The sequence below is a fragment of the Pongo abelii genome, chromosome 13 (genome assembly GCF_028885655.2).
Source record: "Pongo abelii isolate AG06213 chromosome 13, NHGRI_mPonAbe1-v2.0_pri, whole genome shotgun sequence".
Lineage (NCBI taxonomy): Eukaryota > Metazoa > Chordata > Mammalia > Primates > Hominidae > Pongo > Pongo abelii.
In genome coordinates this window covers 51996499-52023218 of record NC_071998.2, presented here as the reverse complement: position 1 = coordinate 52023218, position 26720 = coordinate 51996499, and the positions used below count along the sequence as shown (strand labels likewise).

At 43.0% G+C, this 26720-nt stretch overlaps 1 protein-coding gene across 1 annotated transcript in view; it reads right to left on the bottom strand.

The window, feature by feature from the left end:
* Positions 1-14718: 14718 nt before the first annotated feature.
* Positions 14719-26720, bottom strand: part of GLDC (glycine decarboxylase) — a 112358-nt gene continuing 100356 nt past the window's right edge. The window contains exons 22-25 of the mRNA XM_002819798.4: positions 22350-22445; positions 18324-18496; positions 16967-17047; positions 14719-15405 (exon numbers count right to left, since the gene is read on the bottom strand). Of these exons, the coding sequence (XP_002819844.2) occupies positions 15262-15405; positions 16967-17047; positions 18324-18496; positions 22350-22445 (494 nt within the window). The 3' untranslated portion in view covers positions 14719-15261. The remainder of the gene's footprint in view (positions 15406-16966; positions 17048-18323; positions 18497-22349; positions 22446-26720) is intronic.

Below are 26720 nucleotides of genomic sequence, written 5' to 3'. Positions count from 1 at the left end.
ATCCACTGATGTTTTCTGGTTGTAGACCATTGCACCCAAGCCAAAAGAAAGCAAAAGAAGGCAAAAAGTAAGTATAGGAAAGACCCCAGGAAGCTTACTCCCAGGATATTCCACATATCCGAGAGTACCTAGATTTTATTTATAATTAGCAAGAGGAATAGGGTGGAATATACTTGGCTCCATCTTGTGTGGAATTTGAAGTGCCCAAAGCAGCCTTCAAAGACAGATTTTTAATCTAAGAAACCATAACACTTTACCACAAATGAACTCTATTTCAAAAAAAAATGATATTTCATTTTATTTATTTATTTATTTATTTTTGAGACGGAGTCTCACTCTGTCGCCGAGGCTGGAGTGCAGTGGTACGATCTTGGCTCATTGCAACCTTCGCCTCCGGGGTTCAAGTGATTATCCTGCCTCAGCCTCCCAAATAGCTGGGACTACAGGTGCGCACCACCATACCCAGCTGTTTTTTTGTATTTTTTAGTTGAGACAGGGTTTCACCATGTTGGTCAGAATGGTCTTGATCTCCTGACCTCGTGAACCACCCTCCTCGGCCTCCCAAAGTGCTGGGATTACAGGTGTGAGCCACTGCACGTGGCCTAAGAAAAATAATATTTATTAAACACCTATGTGTCTATAGTATATGACAGACTTCCCAACAACGCGACAAAGAAGCTATTTCTTTTCTTATTATAGCTAAACACTGCCAGCAGAAGGAAAGTAATATCTATGCTATGCTCTATGCGTATTGAGGTTTTTGTTTTTAAAATATGGAAACGACAAACACTGTAGCATGCAGACTATTCAGTATTAGTCATTGTTAAGTACTTATTTCTTAAATGAAAGAATAAGACCAGGCGCGGTGGCTCACACCTGTAATCCCAGCACTTTGGGAGGCCGAAGTGGGTGGATCACCTGAGGTCAGGAGTTTGAGACCAGCCTGACTAACATGGTGAAACCCTGTCTCTACTAAAAATACAAAAATTAGCCGGGCATGGTGGCAGGCACCCAAGAGGCCAAGGCAGGAGAATCACTTGAACTCAGGAGGCGGAGGTTGCAGTGAGCCAAGATCACGTCACTGCACTCCAGCTTGGGCGACAAGAGCAAAACTCCATCTCAAAAAAAGAAAAAGAAAAAAAAATAATAATAATAAAATAATACAAACGAAGCTGACATACTTTCAGTCACACTTCCCATTCCCCTCCGTACCCAAGACATTACTGCAAAATTCTTGATACATTTTCAGTCTTTTTTTGTACTTAATGCACCTATGTATAGGTCTCAATAAACAAAATGTAGGTATTTCAAGTGTTATAATGAAAACATACACAGATGATACATTGCATGTATTCTAAACTTTTTTCATTCACCTTTATCCTTTAGGATAGTCTTCTCTTTTAATGGGTAAGCTTTGTCTCTTTACGTTTAAGACAAGTAGCTCACACTAGTTTTACTTCCCTCCAAATTATCTTTTTTTAAATTTATTTTTATTTTTTATTATACTTTTAAGTTCTAGGGTACATGTGCACAACATGCAGATTTGTTACCTATGTATACATGTACCATGTTGGTGTGCTACACCCATTAACTCATCATTTACATTAGGTATATCTCCTAATGGTATCCCTCCCCCCTCCCCCCCCACCCCACGACAGGCCCCAGTGTGTGACGTTCCCCTTCCTGTATCCAAGTGTTCTCATTGTTCAATTCCCACCTATGAGTGAGAGTATGTGGTGTTTGGTTTTTTGTCCTGGCGATAGTTTGCTGAGAATGATGGTTTCCAGCTTCATCCATGTCCCTACAAAGGACATGAACTCATAATTTTTTATGGCTGCATAGTATTCCATGGTGTATATGTGCCACATTTTCTTAATCCAGTCTATCATTGATGGACATTCGGATTGGTTCCAAGTCTTTGCTATTGTGAATAGTGCCGCTATAAACATAACGTGTGCATGTATCTTTATAGCAGCATGATTTGTAATCCTTTGGGTATATACCCAGTAATGGGATGGCTGGGTCAAATGGTATTTCTAGTTCTAGATCCCTGAGGAATCGCCACACTGTCTTCCACAATGGTTGCACTAGTTTACAGTCCCACCAACAGTGTAAAAACGTTCCTTTTTCTCCACAGACTCTACAGCACCTGTTGTTTCCTGACTTTTTAACGTTCACCATTCTACCCTGTGTGAGATGGTATCTCATTGTGGTTTTGATTTGCATTTCTCTGATGGCCAGTGACGATGAGCATTTTTTCATGTGTCTGCTGGCTGCATAAATGTCTTCTTTTGAGAAGTGTCTGTTCACATCCTTTGCCCAATTTTTGATGGGGTTATTTGTTTTTTTCTTGTAAGTTTGTTTGAGTTCTTTGTAGATTCTGGATGTTAGCCGTTTGTCAGATGAGTAGATTGCAAAAATTTTCTCCCGTTCTGTAAGTTGCCTGTTCACTCTGATGGTAGTTTCTTTTGCTGTGAAGAAGCTCTTTAGTTTAATTAGATCCCGTTTGTCAATTCTGGCTTTTGTTGCCATTGGTTTTGGTGTTTTAGTCATGAAGTCCTTGCCCATGCCTTTGTCCTGAATGGTATTGCCTAGGTTTTCTTCTGGGGTTTTTATGGTTTTAAGTCTAACATTTAAGCCTTTAGTCCATCTTGAATTAATTTTTGTATAAGGTGTAAGGAAGGGATCCAGTTTCAGCTTTGTACATATGGCTAGCCAGTTTTCCCAGCACCATTTATTAAATAGAGAATCCTTTCCCCATTTCTTGTTTTTGTCAGGTTTGTCAAAGATCAGATGGTTGTAGATGTGTGGTATTATTTCTGAGGGTTCTGTTCTGTTCCATTGGTCTATATCTCTGTTTTGGTACCAGTACCATGCTGTTTCGGTTACTGTAGCCTTGTAGTATAGTTTGAAGTCAGGTAGCGTGATGCCTCCAGCCTTGTTCTTTTGGCTTAGGATTGTCTTGGCGATGCAGGCTCTTTTTTGGTTCCATATGAACTTTAAAGTAGTTTTTTCCAATTCTGTGAAGAAAGTCATTGGTAGCTTGGTGGGGATGGCATTGGATCTATAAATTACCTTGGACAGTATGGTCATTTGCACAATATTGATTCTTCCTATCCATGAGCATGGAATGTTCTTCCATTTGTTTGTGTCCTCTTTTATTTCATTGAGCAGTGGTTTGTAGTTCTCCTTGAAGAGGTCCTTCACATCTCTTGTAAGATGGATTCCTAGGTATTTTATTTTCTTTAAAGCAATTGTGAATGGGAGTTCACTCATGATTTGGCTTTCTGTTTGTCTGTTATTGGTGTATAAGAATGCTTGTGATTTTTGCACATTGATTTTGTATCCTGAGACTTTGCTGAAGTTGCTTATCAGCTTAAGGAGATTTTGGGCTGAGACTATGGGGTTTTCTAAATATACAATCATGTCATCTGCAAACAGGAACAATAGATCAGAAAAGATAATTTGGAGGGAAGTCCAAATTATCTTTTCTGATCTATTTTCCATGTCAGTGTTTAGAATTTTAGTTATAGCTTATTTTTAAAATCCCAAGTTATTTTTTAAATATCTGACTTACTGATTTACTGACACATTTTATCTATTTCTTTGCTCACTATTTCTTGTTGAATACTTCAAGATGTTTTTGTGCCATTAGACCTTTCAGTGACAGTCTTTTTTTTTTTTTTTTTTTTTTGAGATCTTGCTCTGTTGCCCAGGCGGGAGTGCAATGTGGCACGATCTCAGCTCACTGCAACCTCCGCTTCCTGGGTTCAAGCAATTCTCCTGCCTCAAACTCCCAGGTAGCTGGGATTACAGGCGTGTGCCACCATGCCTGGCTAATTTTGTGTGTGTATGTGTGTGTGGTTTTTTTTTTTTTTTTTTTTTTTGAGATGGAGTCTCACTCTGTCGCCCAGGCTGGAGTGCAGTGGCACGATCTCAGCTCACTGCAAGCTCTGCCTCCCAGGTTCATGCCATTCTCCTGCCTCAGCCTCCCTAGTAGCTGGGACCACAGGTGCCCGCCACCATGCCTGGCTAATTTTTTTGTATTTTTAGTAGAGACAGGGTTTCACCATGTTAGCCAGGATGGTCTCGATCTCCTAACCTCGTGATCCACCCACCTTGGCCTCCCAAAGTGCTGAGATTACAGGCGTGAGCCACTGTGCCTGGCCAATGTTTTGTCTTTTTAGTAGAGATGCGGTTTCATCGTGTTGGCCAGCCTGGTCTCGAACTCCTTAACCTCAGGTGATCCATCTGCTTCAGCCTACCAAAATGCTGGGATTACAGGCGCGAGCCTCCATGCCCGGCCTCGCAGTGACAGTCTTTGAACAGCAAATATTCTCAATCTTAGCAGGTCTGAAAATGTCTTCATTTTTTACACTGGTTTTAGAAAGTTAAATTGTCGGGGTTTAGAATTCTAGGTTGCTAGTTACCTTTCTTCAGCATCTTGTAGATATACCACTGCTTTGGCATCTATTGTTGCTGAAAAAGTTGAATGTCAGTTTGATTGTCTTTTCTTTGAAGGCTATGTGTTTTCTAGTAGCTTCTGAGTTTCACTGAAATGTATCTAGATGTGTATTAATATCTATTTGTTCTGTTTGGGACTCATTGTGCCCTTTAAATTGAAAATGCATATCTTTAGTTCCGGACATTTTTTATTATCTTTTAAATATATTTCTCCTTTCCCATTCTATCTCCTTCTTGATGTCTTACAAGTTTTTCTTCTACCCTACACAAGTTAACGTCTATTAAATCCTATTAAATCCTCCCTCTGTGCTGTGTTCTAGGTGATTTTCCCACTTCATTAGTTTTCTTTCTTCCATTTCCTTAAATTTTCTCATTAATTGTGTCTAGTCCACAATTTAACCTGTCTAAATAAGATCTAAATAATTTTTTTTCGAGAACTATTTTAAGCTTGTTTTCAAGTTTATCTGTTCTTGTTTCATAACCTCCTGTTCTTATTTATGGATTTTAGTCTCTTTGAGCATTAAAACATACTTCTTTCAGAGTTCTTTTAATCTTTCTCTCATTTCTGATTCTTTAAGTGAGAATTTTGCCATTTGTTGGTCCTTAACATTGAATTTCATTTAAAAATAAATAAATTTGTATCTGCAAGCTTATCTTCTATAGGACTTTTCTTCTGAGAGGGTTTTGTTCATGGCTTGGTTATGGATGCAACTGCTTCCTTTGGAGAAGTTTTTAGATTATTTCTGCTGGGGCCTTATATGGTTTTCTGAAACTGAACCAAATGTTATGTTTTGTTAAATGGGACTCCTTCACCATGCAGATAGTATGAATTAGCTCTGTATTCACATGCAGCCAAGACTCTTGTTGGATGACTTTGTTTCAACCCATGACCTGAGATGGGAAACTTGTTTCTTGCAATGACTCTGGACTAGTAGATACTGATTTTTCAGTCCTCATATTGGAACAGGGCTTTCTCAATTCTAAATGTGCCCATTTCTGCTCCTTACTATCCAATATGACTGCAGCCTCAATTCCTAATATCTATTTCCCACTTTTTTTTTTTTTTTTTTTTTTTTTTTTTTGAGATGGAGTCTCACTCTGTCGCCCAGGCTGGAGTTCAGTGATGCAGTCTTGGCTCACTGCAACCTCTCCCTCCCACATCAAGCAATTCTTCTGCCTCAGCCTCCCGAGCAGCTGGGACTACAGGCCTGTGCCACCACACCTGGCTAATTTTTGTATTTTTAGTAGGGATGGGGTTTCACCATATTGGCCAAGCTGGTCTCGAACTCCTGACCTCATGATCCTCCCGCCTCATCCTCCCAAAGTGCTGGGATTACAGGCGTGAGCCATCGTGCCCAGCCTTCCCCAGCATTATTGAAACCCCCTAATTCCTAAGGCACAACGTATCCAGTCTAGAGACCTCAATGGGCCATGTGGTTTCAAGTTCTATGGGTTCCCTCTTTATTTCTACCACCTGCAGACTTCCTTTTCTTCTTTTAGAACCTATTTTTTCTATGGAAAATAGGTAAAGAGGAATATTTACTGAGGAAATTTAAGTGAGGAAAGCAGGAATATTTCACCAGCATGTACATGTCTTTGAAGTAGGGATGGGAATATTTCCATACATGTTCAGTCTGTATCCAAAAAGAGAAGTGAGTGCTGTTGGTATTATTCACCTCCATAAGTGAAATAATGTCTGAACAATACCAACAGTACTCACATAAATGTCATTATCACCATTTTATAGAGAAGGAAGCATTTCAGAGAGTTAGTTACTTTCCTTAAGTCACAGCTAGTCCTTAGTGGGTCTAGAATTTAAATTCAAAGCTATATGTTAGTTTTCACTATTTTTTCTGCCTCACTGTTGTTCGTTTAATTTACTCAAGAATTTACTTTTACTTTATCTTATGTCCTTTTGCCCTTGACATCAGGTTTGGACAGTATTCCAAAGAGACCTGGCCAGGCATGGTGGCTCATGCCTATAATCCCAGCACTTTGGGAGGCCAAGGTGGGAAGACCTGCTTGAGGCCAGGAGTTGAGACCAGCCTAGGCAACATAGGGAGACCTCCTTGCTACAAAAGAAACAAAGAACTAATATGCAACCTGACTAAATTTCATCTAAAAATACCTGACAATGATTGTTGCGTGATGCATATTTCTTTTAGAGACTCCCCTTATTTTCATACTATAATTACCATGGGCTTTTTTCTTTTTCTTTTTTTATTTTATTATTTTTTTTTGGGGGGTGGGGGCAGGGACTGAGTCTCACTCTTGTTGCCCAGGCTGAAGTGCAGTAGTGCAATCTTGGCTCACTGCAATCTCCACCTCCCGGGTTCAAATGAGTCTCCTGCCTCAGCCTCCTGAGTAACTGGGACTACAGGTGTGCACCACCATGCCCAGCTACTTTTTGTGTGTGTGTGGTATTTTTAGTAGAGACGGGGTTTCACCATGTTGGCCATGCTGGTCTCGAACTCCTGACCTCAAGTGACCCACCCACCTCGGCCTCCCAAAGTGCTGGGATTACAGGTGTGAGCCACTGCCTGGCCGAGCTTCATTCTTTTTTTTTTTTTTTTTTTTTTTTGAGACGGGGTCTCACTCTGTTGCCCAGGCTGGAGTGCAGTGGCGCAATCTTGGCTGACTGCAACCTCTGCCTCCCAGGTTCACACTGTTCTCTCCTGCCTCAGCCTCTCGAGTAGCTGGGACTACAGGCGCCCGTCACCACGCCCAGCTAATTTTTTGTATTTTTTTTTTTAGTAGAGACGGGTTTCACCATGTTAGCCAGGATGATCTCGATCTCCTGACCTCTTGATCCACCCACCTCGGCCTCCCAAAGTGCTGGGATTACAGGCGTGAGCCACCGCACCCGGCCCCAAGCTTTATTCTTAAATGCAACTTACTTCTGGGAAATAATTCCTTAAGGACTATATTGAGCCTGCTTAACTATAGCACCTTCCTTCAGCCTCTTCTCCCGAAATAGCCTCATGCTCAGTAGCATTAGGCTTGAGATTGACAGCACTTCTATGAATGGCAGACACTGTCCCAAGCTAACAGCTGTCTTTTTGACAAAATACAGAAATAGTGTTGCTGGACTGATGCAGTAGCTTACACTTCTAAACCCAGCAATTTGGGAGGCCAAGGCAGGAGGATTGCTAGAGCTCAGGAGTTTGAGACCAGCCTGGGCAACATAGTAAGACCTCATCTCTTCTAAAATTCAAAAAAATTAGCTGGGCATGGTGGCATGCACCTGTAGTCTCAGCTACTTGTGAGGGTGAGGCAGGAGGATCACTTGAGCCAGGAAGGTCAAGGCTGCAGTGAGCCCTTATTGAGCCACTGTACTCCAACCTGGCTGATAGAGTCTTTATTAAAAAAAAAAAAAAAAAAATGTTGCTAGCTAACCCTCCATTCCCACCCTCCAACATGTCTGATACCAGAGACTATACTCACTTCTTTGCTATTTGCAAGTTTATTTAATAGCCTACCCCAACTGCCTTGTCCATGGATAGAATTTTCTTCATTGTATCTTGGAATGCATACAACCAATAAGCTTCTTTTAACCAATAAAAACATCTAGATTTTGTATTTTGCATAACATTGATATTCCTTTGTAGTTCATATTGGATGAAATGTCTTGAACACAAGCAAGTTATCTTTTTTTTTTTCTCCCTATTCTTTATGCCAGACTTTTAAAGAAAGAATCTGCATCTAGTTCAACTTTGGCTGCTTGCTGCTTCTGCTGCGAGTAGCAGTTTTAGATCAAGTTCCCAGTGGCAGCACCGGTGGGGGAAGTCTGCATTTTTTTAGGATGACTGACCTCACTTCTGGAGCTGTTGGATTCCACCCTGTTTTTTGGGAGTTTATGACTTTGGTTGTTATTTAATGCACTTAAATCTTCTGAGTCTGAGTTTTTTGTTTTGATTTTTCAAATGTTCTTCACAACTCTTTTGTAGGAAATTTAAAATGTTACACCCAGAACTGTACAAATACTTTACTAGTGAGGTTAAACTAAATGCAACAATGGAACAAACAGATGAAAAACACACTAAGATTTCACTTGTGTCAGTTCTGAAAACCCTAGACCTCTTACAGCAACCAGACTTGTTTCCTTTCATGCAGTTCCACTTAAAAAGGAATTTGTAGGTTTTTTTTCAGTCCTCCATAGATTCTGCTGAATTCAGAAGAAATTGCATGCAATCCCTAGCTTTGTTCCAGAAGTTAATTTGTGAAAGAATGAAAGCCGTGATGTTTTTCTTGATGTAGGTTGAAAATGAAATAATCTTTTGTTTGTATGAATTTGTACGAATACTTCCCATAGGAACAATGATATGCAGGGTGTCCAATCTTTTGGCTTCCCTGGGCCACATTGGAAGAATTGTCTTGGGCACACATAACATACACTAATGATAGCTGATGAGCTTAAAAGAAAAAGAAAAAAAAAAAAAGCAAAACCTTATAATTTTTTTTTTTTTTGAGATAGAGTCTCGCTGTGTTGCCCAGGCTGGAGTGCAGTGGTGCGATATTGGCTCACTGCAGCCTCCACCTCCCAGGTTCAAGCGATCCTCCCCCCTCAGCCTCCCTGGTAGTTGGGATTATAGGCACGTGCCACCACACTCGGCTAATTTTTGTATTTTTAGTAGAGACAGGGTCTCACCATGTTGGCCAGGCTGGTCTCGAACTTCTGACTTCAGGTGATCCGCCTGCCTTGGCCTCCCAAAGTGTTGGGATTACAGGCATGAGCCACTACACCCGGTCAAAATCTTATAATGTTTTTAAAAAGTTTACAAATTTATGCTGGTCCACATTCAAAGCATCTGGGCCACATGCAGACCATGGGCTGTGGGTTGGACAAGCTTGATATGGAGGAAAAGGGTAGGATACTAGACTACCCTACAAAAGCCTATTAAACCATGACTTAGCAGTACGGCTTTTATGGAAAACTCTTTCCAGTTCTAGGCATCAGAGATCACCCCCTGCCCCAAATTCACAACATATTGAAACAAACATTAGTATGGATGACTTGACGGCAGAATCGTAACAGAGATGTCAGAGACTTATCTCCATCCCCAGGGAGTTGTATGTATGGGAGGTGGGGAGTGGTGGGAAAAGCTCCAGACCAAAGGAGCTTCTTGTCTGAAGGCTGGGGAGTGAGAGCTTGGCAAGGTGAAAAGCAACAGCTGGGAGGCAGGCCCAAACCAGGACTAGAGGAGAAGCAGGGAGAGGGTATGATGAAGCACTCAGAGCAGCAGAGGATGAGAATGACATGTTATGAACAGAAGAGAAGGAAGAAAAAGGCCACAGTAAGGAAAAAATAATATTCACACACACAAACATGCTCTACATTAATCTTACGTAGAGGGATAGTGACCCGCATCCATAAAACGTAGTCTTCCCAACCCCTCAACCTCCCATCCTGGGATACTGTAACGATCCAGGGATGTTGCCACCAGCCCTACTCTCAGGGGCTACTGCTCTCTGAACACGGTTTTCCTTATTTATTTATTGAGTTGGAGTCTCACTTTCTCGTCCAGGCTGGAGTATAGTGGTGTGATCTCTGCTCACTGCAACCTCTGCCTCCCAGGTTCAAGCAATTCTCCTGCCTCAGCCTCCCAAGTAGCTGGGATTGCAGGTGCCCGTCACCACACCTAGCTAATTTTTGTATTTTTAGTAGAGATAGGGTTTCACCACGTTGGCCAGGCTGGTCTCAAACTCCTGACCTCAGGTGATCCGCCCACCTCAGCCTCCCAAAGTGCTGGGATTACAGGTGTGAGCCACCACGCCTGGACTTCTGAACACAATTTTCAACCTCTCAGACATTTTAATCCCTGGGATGTTCACTCCCTTCCCTATATCTTGTCTCAGATCTGGGCTCCCATGTGGTCCACTCAGTTCAGCAATCTTGCTGCCTAGTTGGTTGGGGAAGAGTGGAGGGTCGGGGAGAGACTTCCTTGACTCAGTGCTGGCAGGAGCAAGGAGCCAAGCAGATCAGAGCTCAAGGCCAAAGCACCAGTCTGGGACTAACTGTGGGATCCCTGGCCAAAGCCAGGGAAAAGGGGGCTTTCTCTTAAAATGGTAAGACTTGTATAAAAGATGTAAGGTTAACTAAGTCCACCCTTATCCCTTAAAGGCCTAGAGTTATGGAAAGTTCCCTGAAATGTGAACAATGCAAGTTGAGAGGCAACCCTTTATCTGGATAAGGGGCATCAGGTTTCCAATGACAAAACTAGTGCCCCTCATTTAGAAAAAGGATTTAGGTGCCACTTCGGGGTGCATGAATCCATCTGAGACAAACAATTTAGAAGCTGAAACGTGAGCCCTTTTAGTGATTCGCAGGGCTCTGGGACAGAACAATTGGTCAGACGTTGGCCAGGGTTTGGGCTGTTTCCTGGAGCATGTAGGTCTCATGGGTTTTCAGATGGGGCCAGGGCTCTTGCTCTTTATCACACCAGGCTACCAGGTGAGGATTGCTCTCAGTGGCCTGTGGTGGGTCCCAGGTGGAAGTGGCTAGGGCCCAGGGCTGTGAGGATGCAGAGGGGATACCCAGTTCATAGGATGGGTGCACATGACGGCCTCAGGCTCCCAGTCTTAAAACTGCTCCTCTCCACTCCCGCTGCTTCACTTGACTAAAAAAACCACCTCTGCTGAAAAGGCACATTCTGCACAACATTGTGAATGTACTTAACTCATACATTGTATACCTGAGAATGGTTAAAGTGCTACATTTTGTATTATGTATATTTTTCCATGATAAACAGAAAAATTTTAGGGGACACAGTCTACACAAAGCCATTTCAGAGGCCCCATCTTCAAGCTCTGGCATTTTGTACATATCTTTAACAGAACTGCTCACAGCAGACATTGGAAATACGGGTTTCCATGGCAATGTGCCTCTTTGAGATCATTCAATTTTTTTTTTTTTTTTTTTTTTTTGAGATGGAGTCTGGCTCTGTCGCCAGGCTGGAATGCATTGGCCGATCTCAGCTCACTGCAGCCTGGGCCTCCCAGGTTCAAGTGATTCTCCTGCCTCAGCCTCCTGAGTAGCTGGGATTACAGGCACGTGCTGCCACACCCAGCTAATTTTTATATTTTTAGTAGAGACAGGGTTTCTCCATGTTGGCCTGGCTGGTCTTGAACTCCTGACCTCAAGTGATCCACCCACCTCAGCCTCTCAAAGTGCTGAGATGATAGGGGTGAGCCACTGTGCCCAGCCCACCATATTTCTTTTCTTGTTTCTTTTTTTCTTTTTTTTTTGAGACAGAGTCTTGCTCTGTCACCCAGGCTGGAGTGCAGGGGAGTGATCTCGGCTCACTGCAAACTCTGCCTCCCGGGTTCAAGTGATTCTTGTGCCTCAGCCTCCTGAGTAGCTGGGATTACAGGCACACACCACCATGTCTGGCTAGTTTTTTGTATTTTTAGGAGAGATGAGGTTTCACCATGTTGACCAGGTTGGTCTTGAACTCCTGAGCTCAGGCAATCCACGGGCCTCGGCCTCCCAAAGTGCTGGGATTACAGGCATGAATCATCACGCCCAGCCCATATTTCTTTTTATTTGTTGAACACATACTACTTGGAAGGCCCTGGCTCAGCACTGAGAATCCAACAATGGGTAAGATACGGTCTCTACTAGAGAGACCAAAACAAAGAGACAAAAACTGAGTGAACATTAAAAAATTAATTATGGGCCGGGCGCGGTGGCTCACGCCTGTAATCCCAGCACTTTGGGAGGCCGAGGCAGGCAAATCACGAGGTCAGGAGATTGAGACCATCCTGGCTAACATGGTGAAACCCCCCCTTTACTAAAAATACAAAAAATTAGCCGGGCATGGTGGCGGGCGCCTGTAGTCCCAGCAACTCGGGAGGCTGAGGCAGGAGAATGGTGTGAACCCAGGAGGTGGAGCTTGCAGTGAGCCGAGGTCGCACCACTGCACTCCAGCCTGGGCAAAAGAGCAAGACTCTGTTTCCAAAAAAAAAAAAATCACGAATTGTGCCCAGGGTACAGGAGGAAACAAACCAAGGGCCAAGATAGAAGATAACAGAAAGCCTATTTCATGGGGATATGAAGAAGGCATTTTTGAAATGATGAAATACAGAGAATGGCTAGGATGAAATACAGAGAACGACTAGCAAAGCAAGGTGACTGGGGACAGGGCTCCAAGGGGCAGTGCCTTTCAGGATGAGGTCCGGGGCAGGGAAAGACTGGCACAAGTGTTAGGTAACACATGAGCAATTAATAGTGAAGGACAAGTGATTCACTTGACTCTTAATCGCCTATGTTTGGCTCTGCTATGTTCTGGGGGCAAGTAATGGATAATAGCCATGGAAACAACCTTGGCACTCAACTACAAACACTGTGTAAAGTAAGTAGAAAAGAATTGCTGTTTGCTTCCATTATTTACTGTCATACACTTGTCCTTCCTAAGAAGGGGCCGCCCCAGGCCCTGATGGCTAACTTGCACTAAGCAGGGTTTCCAACTCAGGAAGGGTAGAGTCCCCAGGTCTGCAGTTGCCATAGCAGCAGGGTATCCTGTTTTGGCTGATAGGTACTGGAGCCAGTAAGGCTGGATCCAAATTCTGCCCCTCCCTCTTACTGGCTGATAGTGGGACTTTAGGCATCTCTTCATACCCTTCCCCACATGTGTAAGAGTGGAACATTGTGAGGGTCAAATGAGGTAGTATATTTTAAACACTTAAAAGAATACCAAGCCGGGCATGGTGACTCACGCCTGTAATCCCAGCACTTTGAGAGGCTGAGGTCAGGAGTTGGAGGCCTGAGGTTAGGAGTTCGAGACCAGCCTGGCCAACATGGCAAAACCCTGTCTCTACTAAAAGTATACAAATTAGCTGGGCCTCGTGGTGGGCACCTGTAATCCCAGCTACTCAGGAGACTGAGGCAGGAGAATCACTTGAACCTGGGAGGCAGAGGTTGCAGTGAGCCGAGATTGCACCAATGCACTCCAGCCTGGGTGACAAGAATGAGACTCTGTCTCAAAAAAAAAAAAAAAAAAAAAAAAAAAATTGCCTGATACCTGAGATGCAGTACTTAATAGATATCATTTAATTATTGTGTAAAAAAGGAACCGTGAATCCCATCACTTCTCTACTGCTTTGTTAGGCTAAAGTAAATTGTTGTATAAACTTTTTACATATAAAAATAAGTGGAATACTTGCAGATAATTCAGTAGAGCACCCAGATCACTAGCATTAAAGCCTAGGGACACTAAGTAATGTTGGAGGAAGCTGCCATGCAAGGAACCAAGTAGCCAAGTAGTCATGATTAGAGCATTTGCTACTTCTAAGGCAAAGTCATTTGTGGCAGGCATGCTAGTTGCCAACCTAAAACCCATTCTCCCCACCTTTTTAAAAATTAACATACTCCTGATTTTGTTTGGGGCAGTCACATGCCCAGGTAACAGACTTCCCCACACTTTCTTGTAGCTGGGAGTGAGATTTGAACCAATTTTGGCCAGCTGCAGCAGTTACTGAGTGGAACATATTGGAAAACATTTCAAAAGAAGCAGATTTGGGTGGAATCTGCTTTTGCTCTTTTTTTTTTTTTTTCTTTTTGAGACAAGATCTCACTCTGTTGCCCAGGCTGGAGTGCAGTGGCACAATCTCAGCTCACTGCAACCTCTGCCTCCCGGGTTCAAGCAATTCTCCCACCTCAGCCTCCCAAGTAGCTGGGACTACAGGTATGCACCACCATCCCGGCTAATTTTTTGTATTTTTAGTAGAGATGGGGTTTCATCATGTTGGCCAGGCTGGTCTCCAACTCCTGACCTCAGGTGATCCTCCCGCCTCAGCCTCCCAAAGTGCTGGGATTACAGGCATGAGCCATCACGCCTGGCCTTTGCTCTTCCCTTTTAATCCTAACTAGAATGGGTATGTGATGCCTGGAAATGCAACAGCCTTCTTGAGACCATGCGGATGAAAACTTTATGCAAAGGAAGGCAGAGTGGGAAAACTGAAGGAGCACCAGTGCTTGGCTTATTATCTCTGGACTTAAATGAGAAAAGATAAATTGCTATTTGATTGAACTTCCATAGCTGGAGTACAGTTACATGCAATATAACTCAGTTCCAACAAAAAGGGCCAAAGTGGTCTTCACTGTTGACCAAGACAACTGTTTCTTCAGCCAGTCAAAGGCAAAACTGATGATGTAACAATGGCTACTGGGTTGGGTGTTCTCATTGCCCTTCAGCTCCCACTGAATCTAGGGTGTAATGGTGGTAAAACTATAAAGTAGACCAAGAGAAAGGCATTCTTCCAATCAAAATGCTTTTATTAGAATAGTAATAAATGCAGATAAAAAAAACCTCACACAGAAAAAGAGGAAAAACACTCAGAAATATGATTACAGATTAGGCATATTAGAGGAAAAAGAGTTCTTCAGGGTATACAAAATGTAAACATTTGCCCTGGGATTTCCCACAGATGGCACAGTCCACATGGACTCTTTTGGAACAAAAAAATGTCTATTAAGTCTCCAGGATAGCCTCTATAACGTCTGCAAACTTGCCACATTAAAAAAAGTTTCTAAAACTTTCTATGCAAAACACAAAATGGCTCCCAATCCAGGCAACTGGCACACGTAGAAGCAGAATACCAAAGCAAATTCGTCTTCCACCCATCAGCTTCAACTCCCTCCAGCTACTGTATTTACATTTACCTTGACAGAGATTACAGAGATATACACAGTACATAAAACTCCTACTTGAGGCTGGGGTGGGAGATGAAATCTTTCTTGCTTATCAAATGCTCTCGGGAGAGGCATCAAATCAGTCCTCTAAACTTAGGGAGAGAGGACTAAGAAGAGGCCCTCTTTTGTTCAGAAAATGGAGACTCATAAACTTCCATGGGTGGGCAGGTACAAACCAGGTGCTGATCTCCATATATGTCATCAATCCGGGCAATCGTTGGCCAGAATTTGTTCTCTGGTTTCACGAAGGGCTGCAAAGGACAAAAGATGGAAATGCTGTGCAATGTTCTGAGAGGTTTCTCTTAGAGAAAAGGAGGTGGCAATGCTATTCCCACAACCTAAGACACCATCAGCCCAACAAATATTCTGAGAACCTAAAATCCAACCCTACATTACCGTTAAAAAAAAAAAGAGGCATTTCCCAGGAGACGTGTCGCTGATCACCACCCCTGTTAAGCATCCCTATGTGCTGTTGATCTCTGGACCAGTTTATAGCAAAGTTGTGTTTGAAAGACTTCAACTGCTTAAAGAAGACTTTGGAATCTATGTTTTTCTGTGCCCATTATATCCTTAAGTTTGGATATTTAGCTGACCTTCTCTTTTAACATAGGTCTAATTTATTTGCCATGTCATTTTCCATACAATTCAGTTGATTTAAAAGTTAATTTCTTGGCCGGGCCCGGTGGCTCACTCCTTTAATCCCAGCACTTTGGGAGGCCAAGGCAGGCAGATCAGCTGAGGTCAGGAGTTCGAGACCAGCCTGACCGACATGGAGAAACCCCATCTCTACTAAAAATGCAAAATTAGCCAGGCATGGTGGTGCATGCCTGTAATCCCAGTTACTTGGGAGGCTGAGGTAGGAGAATCACTTTAACCTGGGAGGCAGAGGTTGTGGTGAGCCGAGATTGTGCCATTGCACTCCAGCCTGGGCAACAAGAGTGAAATTCTATCTCAAAAAAAAAAAAAAAAAAAGTTAATTTCTCATACTGTGCATTAAAATAAAAATTTGAACGATTAAAAAAAAAGCATCAGCTGGGTGCGATGGCACACGCCTGTAATCCCAGCACTTTGGGAGGCCGGGGTGGGCGGATCACGAGGTCAGGAGATTAAGACCCTCCCGGCTAACACGGTGAAACCCCGTCTCTACTGAAAATACAAAAAATTACCCGGGCATGGTGGCAGGTGCCTGTAGTCCCAGCGGGAGGCTGAGGTAGGAGAATGGCATGAACCCGGGATCATGCCACTGCACTCCAGCCTGGGCAACAGAGTGAGACTCCATCTCAAAAAAAAGAAAAAAAAAAAAAAAAGCAAAAAAAAAAAGCATCATTTTGTTTGCCCGCCTCTCCAATGAATACAGGATTTACCATTCTCATTATGTTTTTATACTATTACTGCACAGATCCATAAACAGCACATAGCATAATTTGGCACATTTTTAGCTTTCTCCCTACCTCACTCAAACAGACTACACAGAACCTTCTCCTCCATATAAGAATCAGAAAGGAAAGGAAGGTTGCATTGGGTGCCATCTCCCTGTCCCACAGTGGAGGGAAACACATTGGTCCACTGGGCATGACTTGTATTCAGTTTTCCCCCACTGTGTTCCCTATGGGTTCCCAGATCTGTGGTTGATACTGTGTGACCTCGCCTCTGAAAGCCAATTTCTTTGCTCCTCATTCCTCTTCAAGACCCTTATTTCACAAGGTGCCCCACATACGGTTTCTATAATGATGAGGCTAAGAGCGTACACCCCTCAGGATAGGAGCTGGCCTGTGCCTTCCCAGCTGGCACATTCAGATTCAGAGAACTTACGAGTGGGAATGCTGCCACCTCTCTGGAATAAGGCCGGTCCCAGCGGGAAGATGTAACGCAGGTCAGGGAGTGTGGAGACATCTGAGACAGAGACACGGACAGAGGAGGGGTCAGAGCAATACACTGTCTTCTCCTCCCACCCTGCGCCTCAACCGTCAAGCTTCTGACAGGAGCCCAGGCAGAGAAAGCTGTTGTTTTCTTTCAATTTAGGGGGGGTACAATGTGATTTGTAATTGTGAAATATTTTAAATATCAGAACGTTATGGTAATAATCATCACATCCACCACCCAGCAAAGTCTAATGAGCATTCTGTCATATTTGCTTCACCTTTTAGAAAACATTACCTACACATTTGGCGCTGCCTGTATATCCCTGTCCCAGTGCTAACCACTCTTCTGAATTTGCTGTTTACCATTCTCATCATGCTTTTATACTATTACTGCATATGTTAATAAACTGCATATAGCATAATTTGGCTCATTTTAAAATCTGATATCATCCTATGAGTAGTATTATCCACTTGTATTATAACTCACTGTTACACTCTTTGAAATGTTTATTGCCATTTAAAAAAATAGCCTAAATCCTGAAAGAAGCAGGTGTCTTCAGAGAGAAAAGAGAAATAAATGGTGGTAAGCGTAATCATCTTGTATGCCTCCATGACTCTGTGAACTCACCTCTAGAGAGGTGCCTGCCTTCTGCAAGTCACTGGTCCCTGCCCTCTCCTACAGGTAGGCAGTTTGGGAACTTGCCCCAGCTGCTGCAGGCATATCAGACTTGTTCTCTGGCTTATAGCCATGAAGACACAACCACAGCCTTCATGGTATTCTCCACTCCTGATCTTCCAGCTTAATATCTGGACTAACAAGAAACTTAGGACTCTGACCAGATGTAAAATTAACATGTTTTGGAAGCGGCAGAGTAATGCCCAACCAACTTTTCCCCAACATGGGGCATAAACATTGTAACATCCAGTCCAAATATCAATCCAGTTTTCTCAGCGATAACTGCTCTAATATAAGAATGTGTGCTTGTACAGAGTTTGTGATGTGAATATGTGAGTTTTATTTATGCCATATTCTCACTACAGTACATCAAACAGAGATGCAGAATGTTACAAATTCTCCAACTAGACAGTTGTGGACAGCTTTCACAGCCACATCATCCTTGAGTAACTGCTATGCTGTTCAAGACGATGGAAACTTCAAAGTAACAACTGCATCTTCTCAGAAGAATTACCTTATTCTAGGGAAGAGTATCATCCTCAGTTGAGAGTTCAGGAGTTGCTGGTACACTGTCCAGACATCATTTTCTAGTTTAAGGAACATTTCAAACAAAGTTCCAGGGCCTACGCACCTTCAGCGGATTGACCCTGGGGTCGATGCGGCCCTCCTCAATGTCAGCAATTTCCTGCCGAATGCTGATCATGGCATCACAGAATCTGTCCAGCTCTGCCTTGTCCTCCGACTCAGTGGGCTCAACCATGAGGGTCCCTGCCACAGGCCAGGACATGGTAGGGGCGTGAAATCCTGCAAAGGGAGACAGGAGAACTTGCCTCACTGAAAGTCAGTGGCCTACCCAGTTTGGAAGAAAAGTTCCTATCCCTTCTTATATTTTACCCTAAGAAAATCATCAGGTACATTTGCAAATGTATGTATTTGGGGACTCATCTCAGTGCTGTTTATAGAAGAAAAATTTAGGAAACAACCTAATATCCAACAATGGGGGATCAGATAAGCAAATTTTACAGAGCACCCATACAGTAAATAGACAACCATCCAAAAGTATGTAAATGTGTTAAACTGGCTAAACATTCAAAAATATTAAGTGAAAAAAGCAAGCCACATAATGATATCCCATTTCTATATATAAATAAAAGGACAAAGTACTTATATAACATATGTATATTTTATGCGGGAAGATGCCTTGAAGAAAACATAAAATGTTAACTGTAAATATGGCCAGAAAATAAGACTGGGATTTTTATTTCACTTCGATCGTATTTTAGAATCTTTCAGTAATTATCGTGTATTATATGCAATTAAGAGAAATAAAAATATTATAGCTTATCAAAAGTTAAATAATAAGATAACAAGTATTAAGGACCCTGGAGCAAATCTTATTGTCCCCATTTTGTATGATAAGGAAACTGAAGTTTGGCCAGTATGTGGAAAGCCTTTGCCTTTACATTGAACACAGGCTCAGTGTGTTTCTGTTTCCAAAGGTTTTCACATGTAAGGTGATGCAACAAGATACGTAGTCAAGAGAGAGATTTCCAGGACAAAAATCAAAAACAACATTTTCCATTTCTTGTATTTTTTCTATAAACCTTTTTTTTTTTTTTTTTTTTTTTTTTTGAGACAGGGTCTTGCTCTGTCACTCAGGCTAGAGTGCACTGGCACACTCACGGTTCACTGCAGCCTCAACCTCCTGGGCTCAAGTGATCCTCCCACCTAAGCCTTCCAAGTAGCTGAGACTACAGGTGCACGCCACCATGCCCGGCTAATTTTGTTGTTGTTGCATAGACACGGTTTCACCATGTTGTCCAGGCTACCGAGCTCAAGCGATATGCCTGTCTCTGCCTCCCAATATGCAGAGATAACAGGCATAAGCCACCACACCGGGCCTATGAAACTTTTAAAAGCTGAAGAACAACTCCCAGGTTGATACACCTCTGAACTAATCTTGCCCCAATGTGCAGTGGTTCTCAAATTCTGGTGAGCATCATTATTACATGGAGTACTTTAAAGTCACATCTGCATGATTTAAAACATTCTCTACCAACATTTTATTTAAAAATGTTCAGGCCAGGCGCTGTGGCTCACACACCTATAATCCCAGCACTTTGGGAGGCCAAGGCCAGTGGATTGCTTAAGCCCAGGAGTTTGAGACCTGCCTGGGCAACATGGCAAAACCCCGTCTCTACAAAAAATACAAAAATTAGCTGGATGTGGTGGTATGTGCCTGTAGTCCCAGGTACTTAGAAAGCTGAGTTGGGAGGATCACTTGAATCCATGAGGTGAGCCTGCAGTGAGTCAAGATCATAACACTGCACTCCAGCCTGGGCGACAGAGTAAGACCTTGTCTTTATTAAAAAAAAAAAAAAAAAAAAAAAAAAAAAAACCACTAACATCCAGATGAGTTGAAAGGACTGTAGGTGAGCACCCATACACCCACCACCTAGATTCTACAATGCTGTTGTTTGCTTTATCACATATCTACTCATCCACCCATCCGTCTTACTTTCTGATGCATTTCAAAGTACACTGCAGTCATTAGTACACTTCACTCTTAAACCCCTCAGCATATATATCATGACTAGAATTCAATATCTGTTCACATATTTTTGTGATAAAACTTACAGTGAAATGCACAAATCCTAACTGTACCATTTAATGAGTTTTGGTAAATGCATACACCTTTGTCACTCAAACCAGACAGGAATTTTTGTTTGTTTGTTTTAAGAGAACAAGCTGATTACCTATCACGTCTGCCCTTAATTCCATGTGTGAGCAAATTCAGTCCAACATATCCTGCTATAGTGGTCCCCATATTTTGAACCACCTGAGAACTTGCAAAAAAAATTCCTGCATCTAGACCCTGATTCAGGAAGTCCAAGGTAGGGTCCAAAAATCTATGAGTCATAAAACATGCCAGGTGATTCTGATAATTGGTCTGATAATTAGCCTGGAACTGCTGTGTAAGGCAGTATGCCCCAAAATGGCCTGAAAAGACTCATACAGAAGCTGCATGTTAAATATACAGATTATTAGCGCTCTTCCTTAAAAATTCACATTCAGCAGTTATGCTTAAGACCTGGAAACTGTGTTGTCATGTTCATTGTTTTTTGACTAGCTATTCATTTGGTCTCTCATTTATTAACACTATGTGTTGAGTGCCTACTATGTGCCAGGCACCTGGACAATTCTGGGCTTTTGGACAAGTATGGAAACGGTTCTATCAATCTTCAAAATAACATTGAGGTCAGGAGACAACATGATTCAGAAACACTGGGTAGTAACTTCAGTTACCACCTCCCTGTGACCCCCTCCTCTCTCTCCTTGCAAATGCTGTTGCAGTTAGTTGTGTGAAGTAGGCAAGGCATCCACAAAGTGAGTGTGTTTTCCTGAGTCGGCCATTACCCAATCGCTAGCCGGGAGGCTGTCAGGGGAAAGGAGTTCTACTGTCAGGTTACAAGAGTTGCCAAGCAGAGATCTTGAGGATGGGATTGGTAATTTCATTAGTGAAGCCTTTCTCTGGCTTTCCCATCTATTATCAGTGTAACTGCATAATAAGATCATTCATTCGAGAGAGGAGTGAGTCACACACATGGGATTCCCATTATGATGCAGTAATGAAACTATTAAATTTAAAAGATTTTTTTCTTTTTTTCCCAAAACAAGTCATTAGAACTCAGATAGGACTCCATATCCATTGAATGGCAACGTTCTCCCCAACTTAGCCTTTCTGAGAATTGAAAGATCCTTGATATTATTATCATTTTCATATTATTATAATAGTAATATTGGCTGGGCGTGCTGGCTCACACCTGTAATCCCAGCACTTTCAGAGGCCGAGGTGGGTGGACTGCCTGAGCTCAGGAGTCTGAGACCAGCCTGGCCAACATGGTGAAACCCCATCTCTACTAAAAACATAAAAAAATAGCTGGGTATGGTGGTGTGCACCTGTAGTCCCAGCTACGTGGGAGGCTGAGGCATGAGAATCACTTGAACCCAGGAGGTGGAGGTTGCAGTGAGCCAAGATCACACCACTGCACTCCAGCCTGGGCGACAAAGTGAGACTCTGTCTCCCCAACACCCCAAAAAGTAATATGATCTCAATATTATAATATTAATAACATTGTTCACTAGGAAAATATAGTGAGCTGAGCTGAATGAACACCCACTAATGCACAGGTAAAGTGTCCATGTCTTTAAAAATGCTTCAAAGAAAGTTGCATTTTCTTTGTGAAAACTACTACACTTATTTCTTCATCTCTAGAAGCAGCTGAAACAGCTACGCCATGACAGAGGTGGCTATAAAACTCCAATGCTATTTGTCTCTACCACTTCGATGGGTTACTTGCTCTGTCTCCTTCACCACTGCACTCACTGCCACTCTAAGGGGTTTTAATTTTAATCATAAACACTTTTCTTGGCTGTTAATGGATTCAAGATGCATATTTTAATATCTTCTGAAGGGCAGGACTAGTGCAGTCATAAGGAAACTTTTTTCTCTATTATTTTGGAGGTTGCCAAGAACCCTGAGCTCCCCATTTATCCCCCAGATCAGTTTACTGTGGTGCCTGCACTTTCCATTTGTGCTTTAGGAAGTGGTCCACAGCCAGCATGGGCAGCGGCATGAATGTCAAAAGCCACTTACCATAATCCTGGAGTCTCTTGGCCACATCCACAGCCTCAATATTTGCAGACTTTTTGAAGGGTCTCGTGTCCAAAATAAATTCATGACCCACATAACCTGTTCAGGAAAGTTGTTTCAGCCCAAGATTAGCATCAGCTTATTGTTTTACCCAAACAAATGAATAAGTAATTTAATGAATAAGTGCATCAGCTTTTTATGTGTATCAGTGAGGACCAAGAAGCCATGGGCACTGGGTAAGTTTATTATTGGCAATAAAGGTTTCATTTAGTCTTATTACAAATAAAAATGTTTAGCACACTGGCCGATGTGTCTTATCTTCAGCTCACTACACACCTGTGAACCTGATTATGGCTAATGGCAGGTGGGAGGCATTACTGAACATATGACCAGAGGTGTCTGGGGATGAGATTATTTCTATTCTGCGGACATAAAATCTACTTGGAACAGTTAAATGCGTCGTATAGTCCTGATCCTTTTATACAAAATATTTCTAGAGCCATTGACACTTTTCAGCAACTTTACCCTCAATATCAAATAATCACTTTTGCATATATATAGGTATGGATATATTAAACATATATCCATAAGACACATATAGAATTTTATGTTTCTTTGAAGGATCTTTTGATGTTTTGGTTTCAGGCTGCAAACAAAGAATTAGAAATACGTGACGTCAAACAATATACCGTAAGTAACAAGGAGTTAATGAGGCCAAAGTCTGTGTGACCAAGTTCACTTTGTTCTACCAATGACATATCCCTTATTTGAAATTACAGATCTTTATTTGAGCCTCATGTTGGAACCCAAAAGTTTTGGATTTTCAGGCCAGGCACAGTGACTCATGCTGGTAATCCCAGCACTTTGGGAGGCTGAGGTGGGCAGATCGTTTTAGATCAGGAGTTCCAGACCAGCCAGGGCAACACGGCAAAACCCTATCCCTACTAAAAATAGAATCACCTAAGCCTGGGAAGTCGAGGCTGCAGTGAGCCACGATCACATGACTGCACTCCAGCCTGGGTAATAGGGGCAAGACCCTGTCTCAAAAAAAAAATACAAATTTTTAGAAAAAGTTTTAGATTTTCAGATTAGGGATATTCGACCTGTAGTTCATAAACAGGCTTCTTCTCTAGGTCCAGGCTGCCAGTAGCTCCCCAGAATGAGCTACTGACCACACAACCATCATCAGGAATAAACCATTAAGTCAGCGTTTTAATAAATAGACCAATATTCCTCCGGGGCTTCCCAAATTCCATGGTCCACCAACTGATGAATTTCCTTCCAGGAAAGTATCTACTCATGAGATAATGATGTACTCCTTCTTCTTAACCCACTTTCCTCACTCTCAGCAAAAATAAATCCACTTACAGAGACTCAGAGCAAGCATAACTTCTTAAGCCTGTGAAGAATAGCTCCAGTAATTAATAGCCCCTGAAGACAGTCTACAAACTGCTCTGCTTCTTATAGAATGAATAAATATGAAAGAGGTGGGGCTGGGCTCATTGGCTCACACCTGTAATCCCAGCACCTTGGGAGGCTGAGGCAGGCAAATCACTTGAGGTCAGGAGTTCAAAACCAGCCTGGCCAACATGGAGAAACCCTGTCTCTACGAAAAAAAGAATTACAAAAATTAGCCAGGTGTAGGGGCGGGTGCCTGTAGTTCCAGTTACTCGGGAGACTGAGTGAGAGAATCGCTTGAACCTGGAAGGTGGTGGCTGCAGTGAGCCGAGACGGCACCACTGCACTCCAGCCTGGGAGACAAAGCGAGACTTCATCTCAAAAAAAAAAAAAAAAAAGAAGTGGTTTTGTTTGAAAATAAAACTATAAAGAGCGTAAGACTCTGAATATACTGAAACTGCATATTTTTAAACCACGCTTGAAGAAAAAAATTTTTAAAAACTTTAAAAACATTGAAATAGGGGCCAGGCGCGGTGGCTCAAGCCTGTAATCCCAGCACTTTGCGAGGCCGAGGCGGGCGGATCACGAGGTCAAGAGATCAAGACCATCCTGGCCAACATGGTGAAACTCCATCTCTACTAAAAATACAAAAATTAGCTGGGCGTGGTGGCGCATGCCTGTAGTCCCAGCTACTTGGGAGGCTTAGACAGGAGAATTGCTTGAACCCGGGAGTCAGAGGTTGCAGTGAGCCAAGATCATGCCACTGCACTCCAGCCTGGCGACAGAGCAAGACTCTGTCTCAAGGAAAAAAGAAATTGAGACACGGTTGAGAGCTCTGTCACTCAGGCTGGAGTGCAGTAGCGCCATCATAGCTCACTGCAGCCTTGACCTCCTGGGCCCAAACAATCCTCCCAGTTCAGCCTCCTGAGAGTATCTGGGACTACAGGTGTCCACCACATGCCCAGCTAATTTTTGTATTTTTTGTAGAGATGGGGTCTCACTATGGCTAGGCTGGTCTCAAACTCCTGGGCTCAAGTGATCCCCCCACCTCAGCCTCCCAAAGTGCTGGGATTACAGGCCGTGAGACAGTGCACCCAGACAAAACATGCTTTCTAACAATGATGGGGAATAAATTGTAAGGAGTATGATTCAAAAGCAGAAAATTCAGCCGGGCATGGTAGCTCACACTTGTAATCCCAGCATTTCAGGAGACCGAGGCAGGAAGATCGCTTGAGCTCAGGAGTTTGAGACCAGCCTGGGCAGCATAGTGAGAGCTTGTTTCTACAGAAAAATAAAAAATTAGCTAGGTGCAGTTGTGCCTGCCTGTAGTACCAGCTACGTGTAAGGCTGAGGTGGGAGAATCATTTGAGCCCAGGAGGTCAAGGCTGCAGTGAGCCGAGATCACATCACTGCATTCCAGCCTGGGTGACGGAGTGAGACCTTTTCTTAAAAAAAAAAAAAAAAAAAAGGTAGAAAATCCTATTCATGGGTAGGTAAACATAGGAAAAAAATGCTGAAACAGAATAGTAGTGGAATGTTCAAGGTGAAAATCATTAGACTAAGTTTTTATCAACTATTAATACCAGGACTCTTAAATGCTCAGCTGAGGATTGCTTGAGCTTGGGAGTTGGAGACCAGCCTGGGCAACAAAGCAAGACCCTATCCTACAAAATATTTAAAAATTAGCCAGGTGTGTGGCAGACATCTGTAGTTCCAGCTACTCAGGAGGCTGAGGTGGGAGAATCGCTTGATCCCAGGAGGTTGAGGCTGCAATGAGCTATGATAATGTGACTGTACTCCAGCCTGGGTAATAGAGCAAGACCATCTCTTAAACAAAACAAAATGCCCTGATTGTGACAATGATTGGAGGACGAAGGCTAATGGAAGCTCGCTGCTTGGAACGACACCAGACAGCAGGGAGGGGAGGAGGGGAAGGACACGGTGGGGGAGGAGGCACTCTTGCTGGCAGCACAAGAGGAGAGTCTTCCAAGCAGAGGTTCAGTAATAGCTGAAAGGCACCATCAAGCCAAGCCCAACACAGCACTGCTAATACCACAGTGCCATCTGAAGAGGCCCCCACCATAGCCAAGAGGTTTAGGAAGAGCTCCATTTTCTAAATGAGGTTCAGATGTTATTTTCTAAGTCCATACTCTATTGCGTTCAAATAGAAACTGCAGTGGAATTCCAGCATCTCTCTCCATCTCTATGTGAGCCCTGAAAGGGATGAAATTTCAACTTGGTGGCTGTCAGAAGCCAGATCCTAAGATGTTCTTTGCAGCTTTTAGGACACACAAACCTGCTATCGGGCAATGTTGGAGCGATATCAAGTGGAAACTGAATAAACCACTCAGCACCAAGTTTTAGTGTTCACAGAGTAGGTGTCTCTGCTGGACCTAACAGTAACTATAGCTGAGAAGGTACCACATGAAAGGGGCAAGGAGGACAGGAGGGCGTGGGATGGAGGAAAAGCAAGGTAAACATTGGGTGGCTATCTAAGTGGGAACCACCGCCCCATATGTTGATTGTCTTCTGAGGGTAAGAACAATATGGGAGTGTGCTGTGAAAAAATACGGCTTTTCAAAACCCTCATTGAGAGAAGGGACCAGACCTTACTTATCCCCCATCCTCAAGGTGGCTGCCGAGGAATAAATGAACTCACTAGGTAACTACTCTGGAAAGCTCTGCTGGGCAATCAATGCTTGGTCAAGCCTTTTAGCTGAAATCCATAGACCATGACTAACAGAATCAAACTTCCTGGCTGTTTCCCTGTAGTTCAAGCTAGAATGAGGTTTCCCTGAGAATGAGGTCGGGTAAGTGGGACCGAGCAGGGTCACTTGTGAGCCAAGGATGTGAGGGCCCAGCCCCTGAGGCCACTGCCCACCCATACAGCAAGGGCCACCTGGAAACCTCCGCAGGGACAGGTATTTGCAGGCAAAGTTGGTGTTTGTCTGATGGGAAAAAAAAAAAAGGCAGATG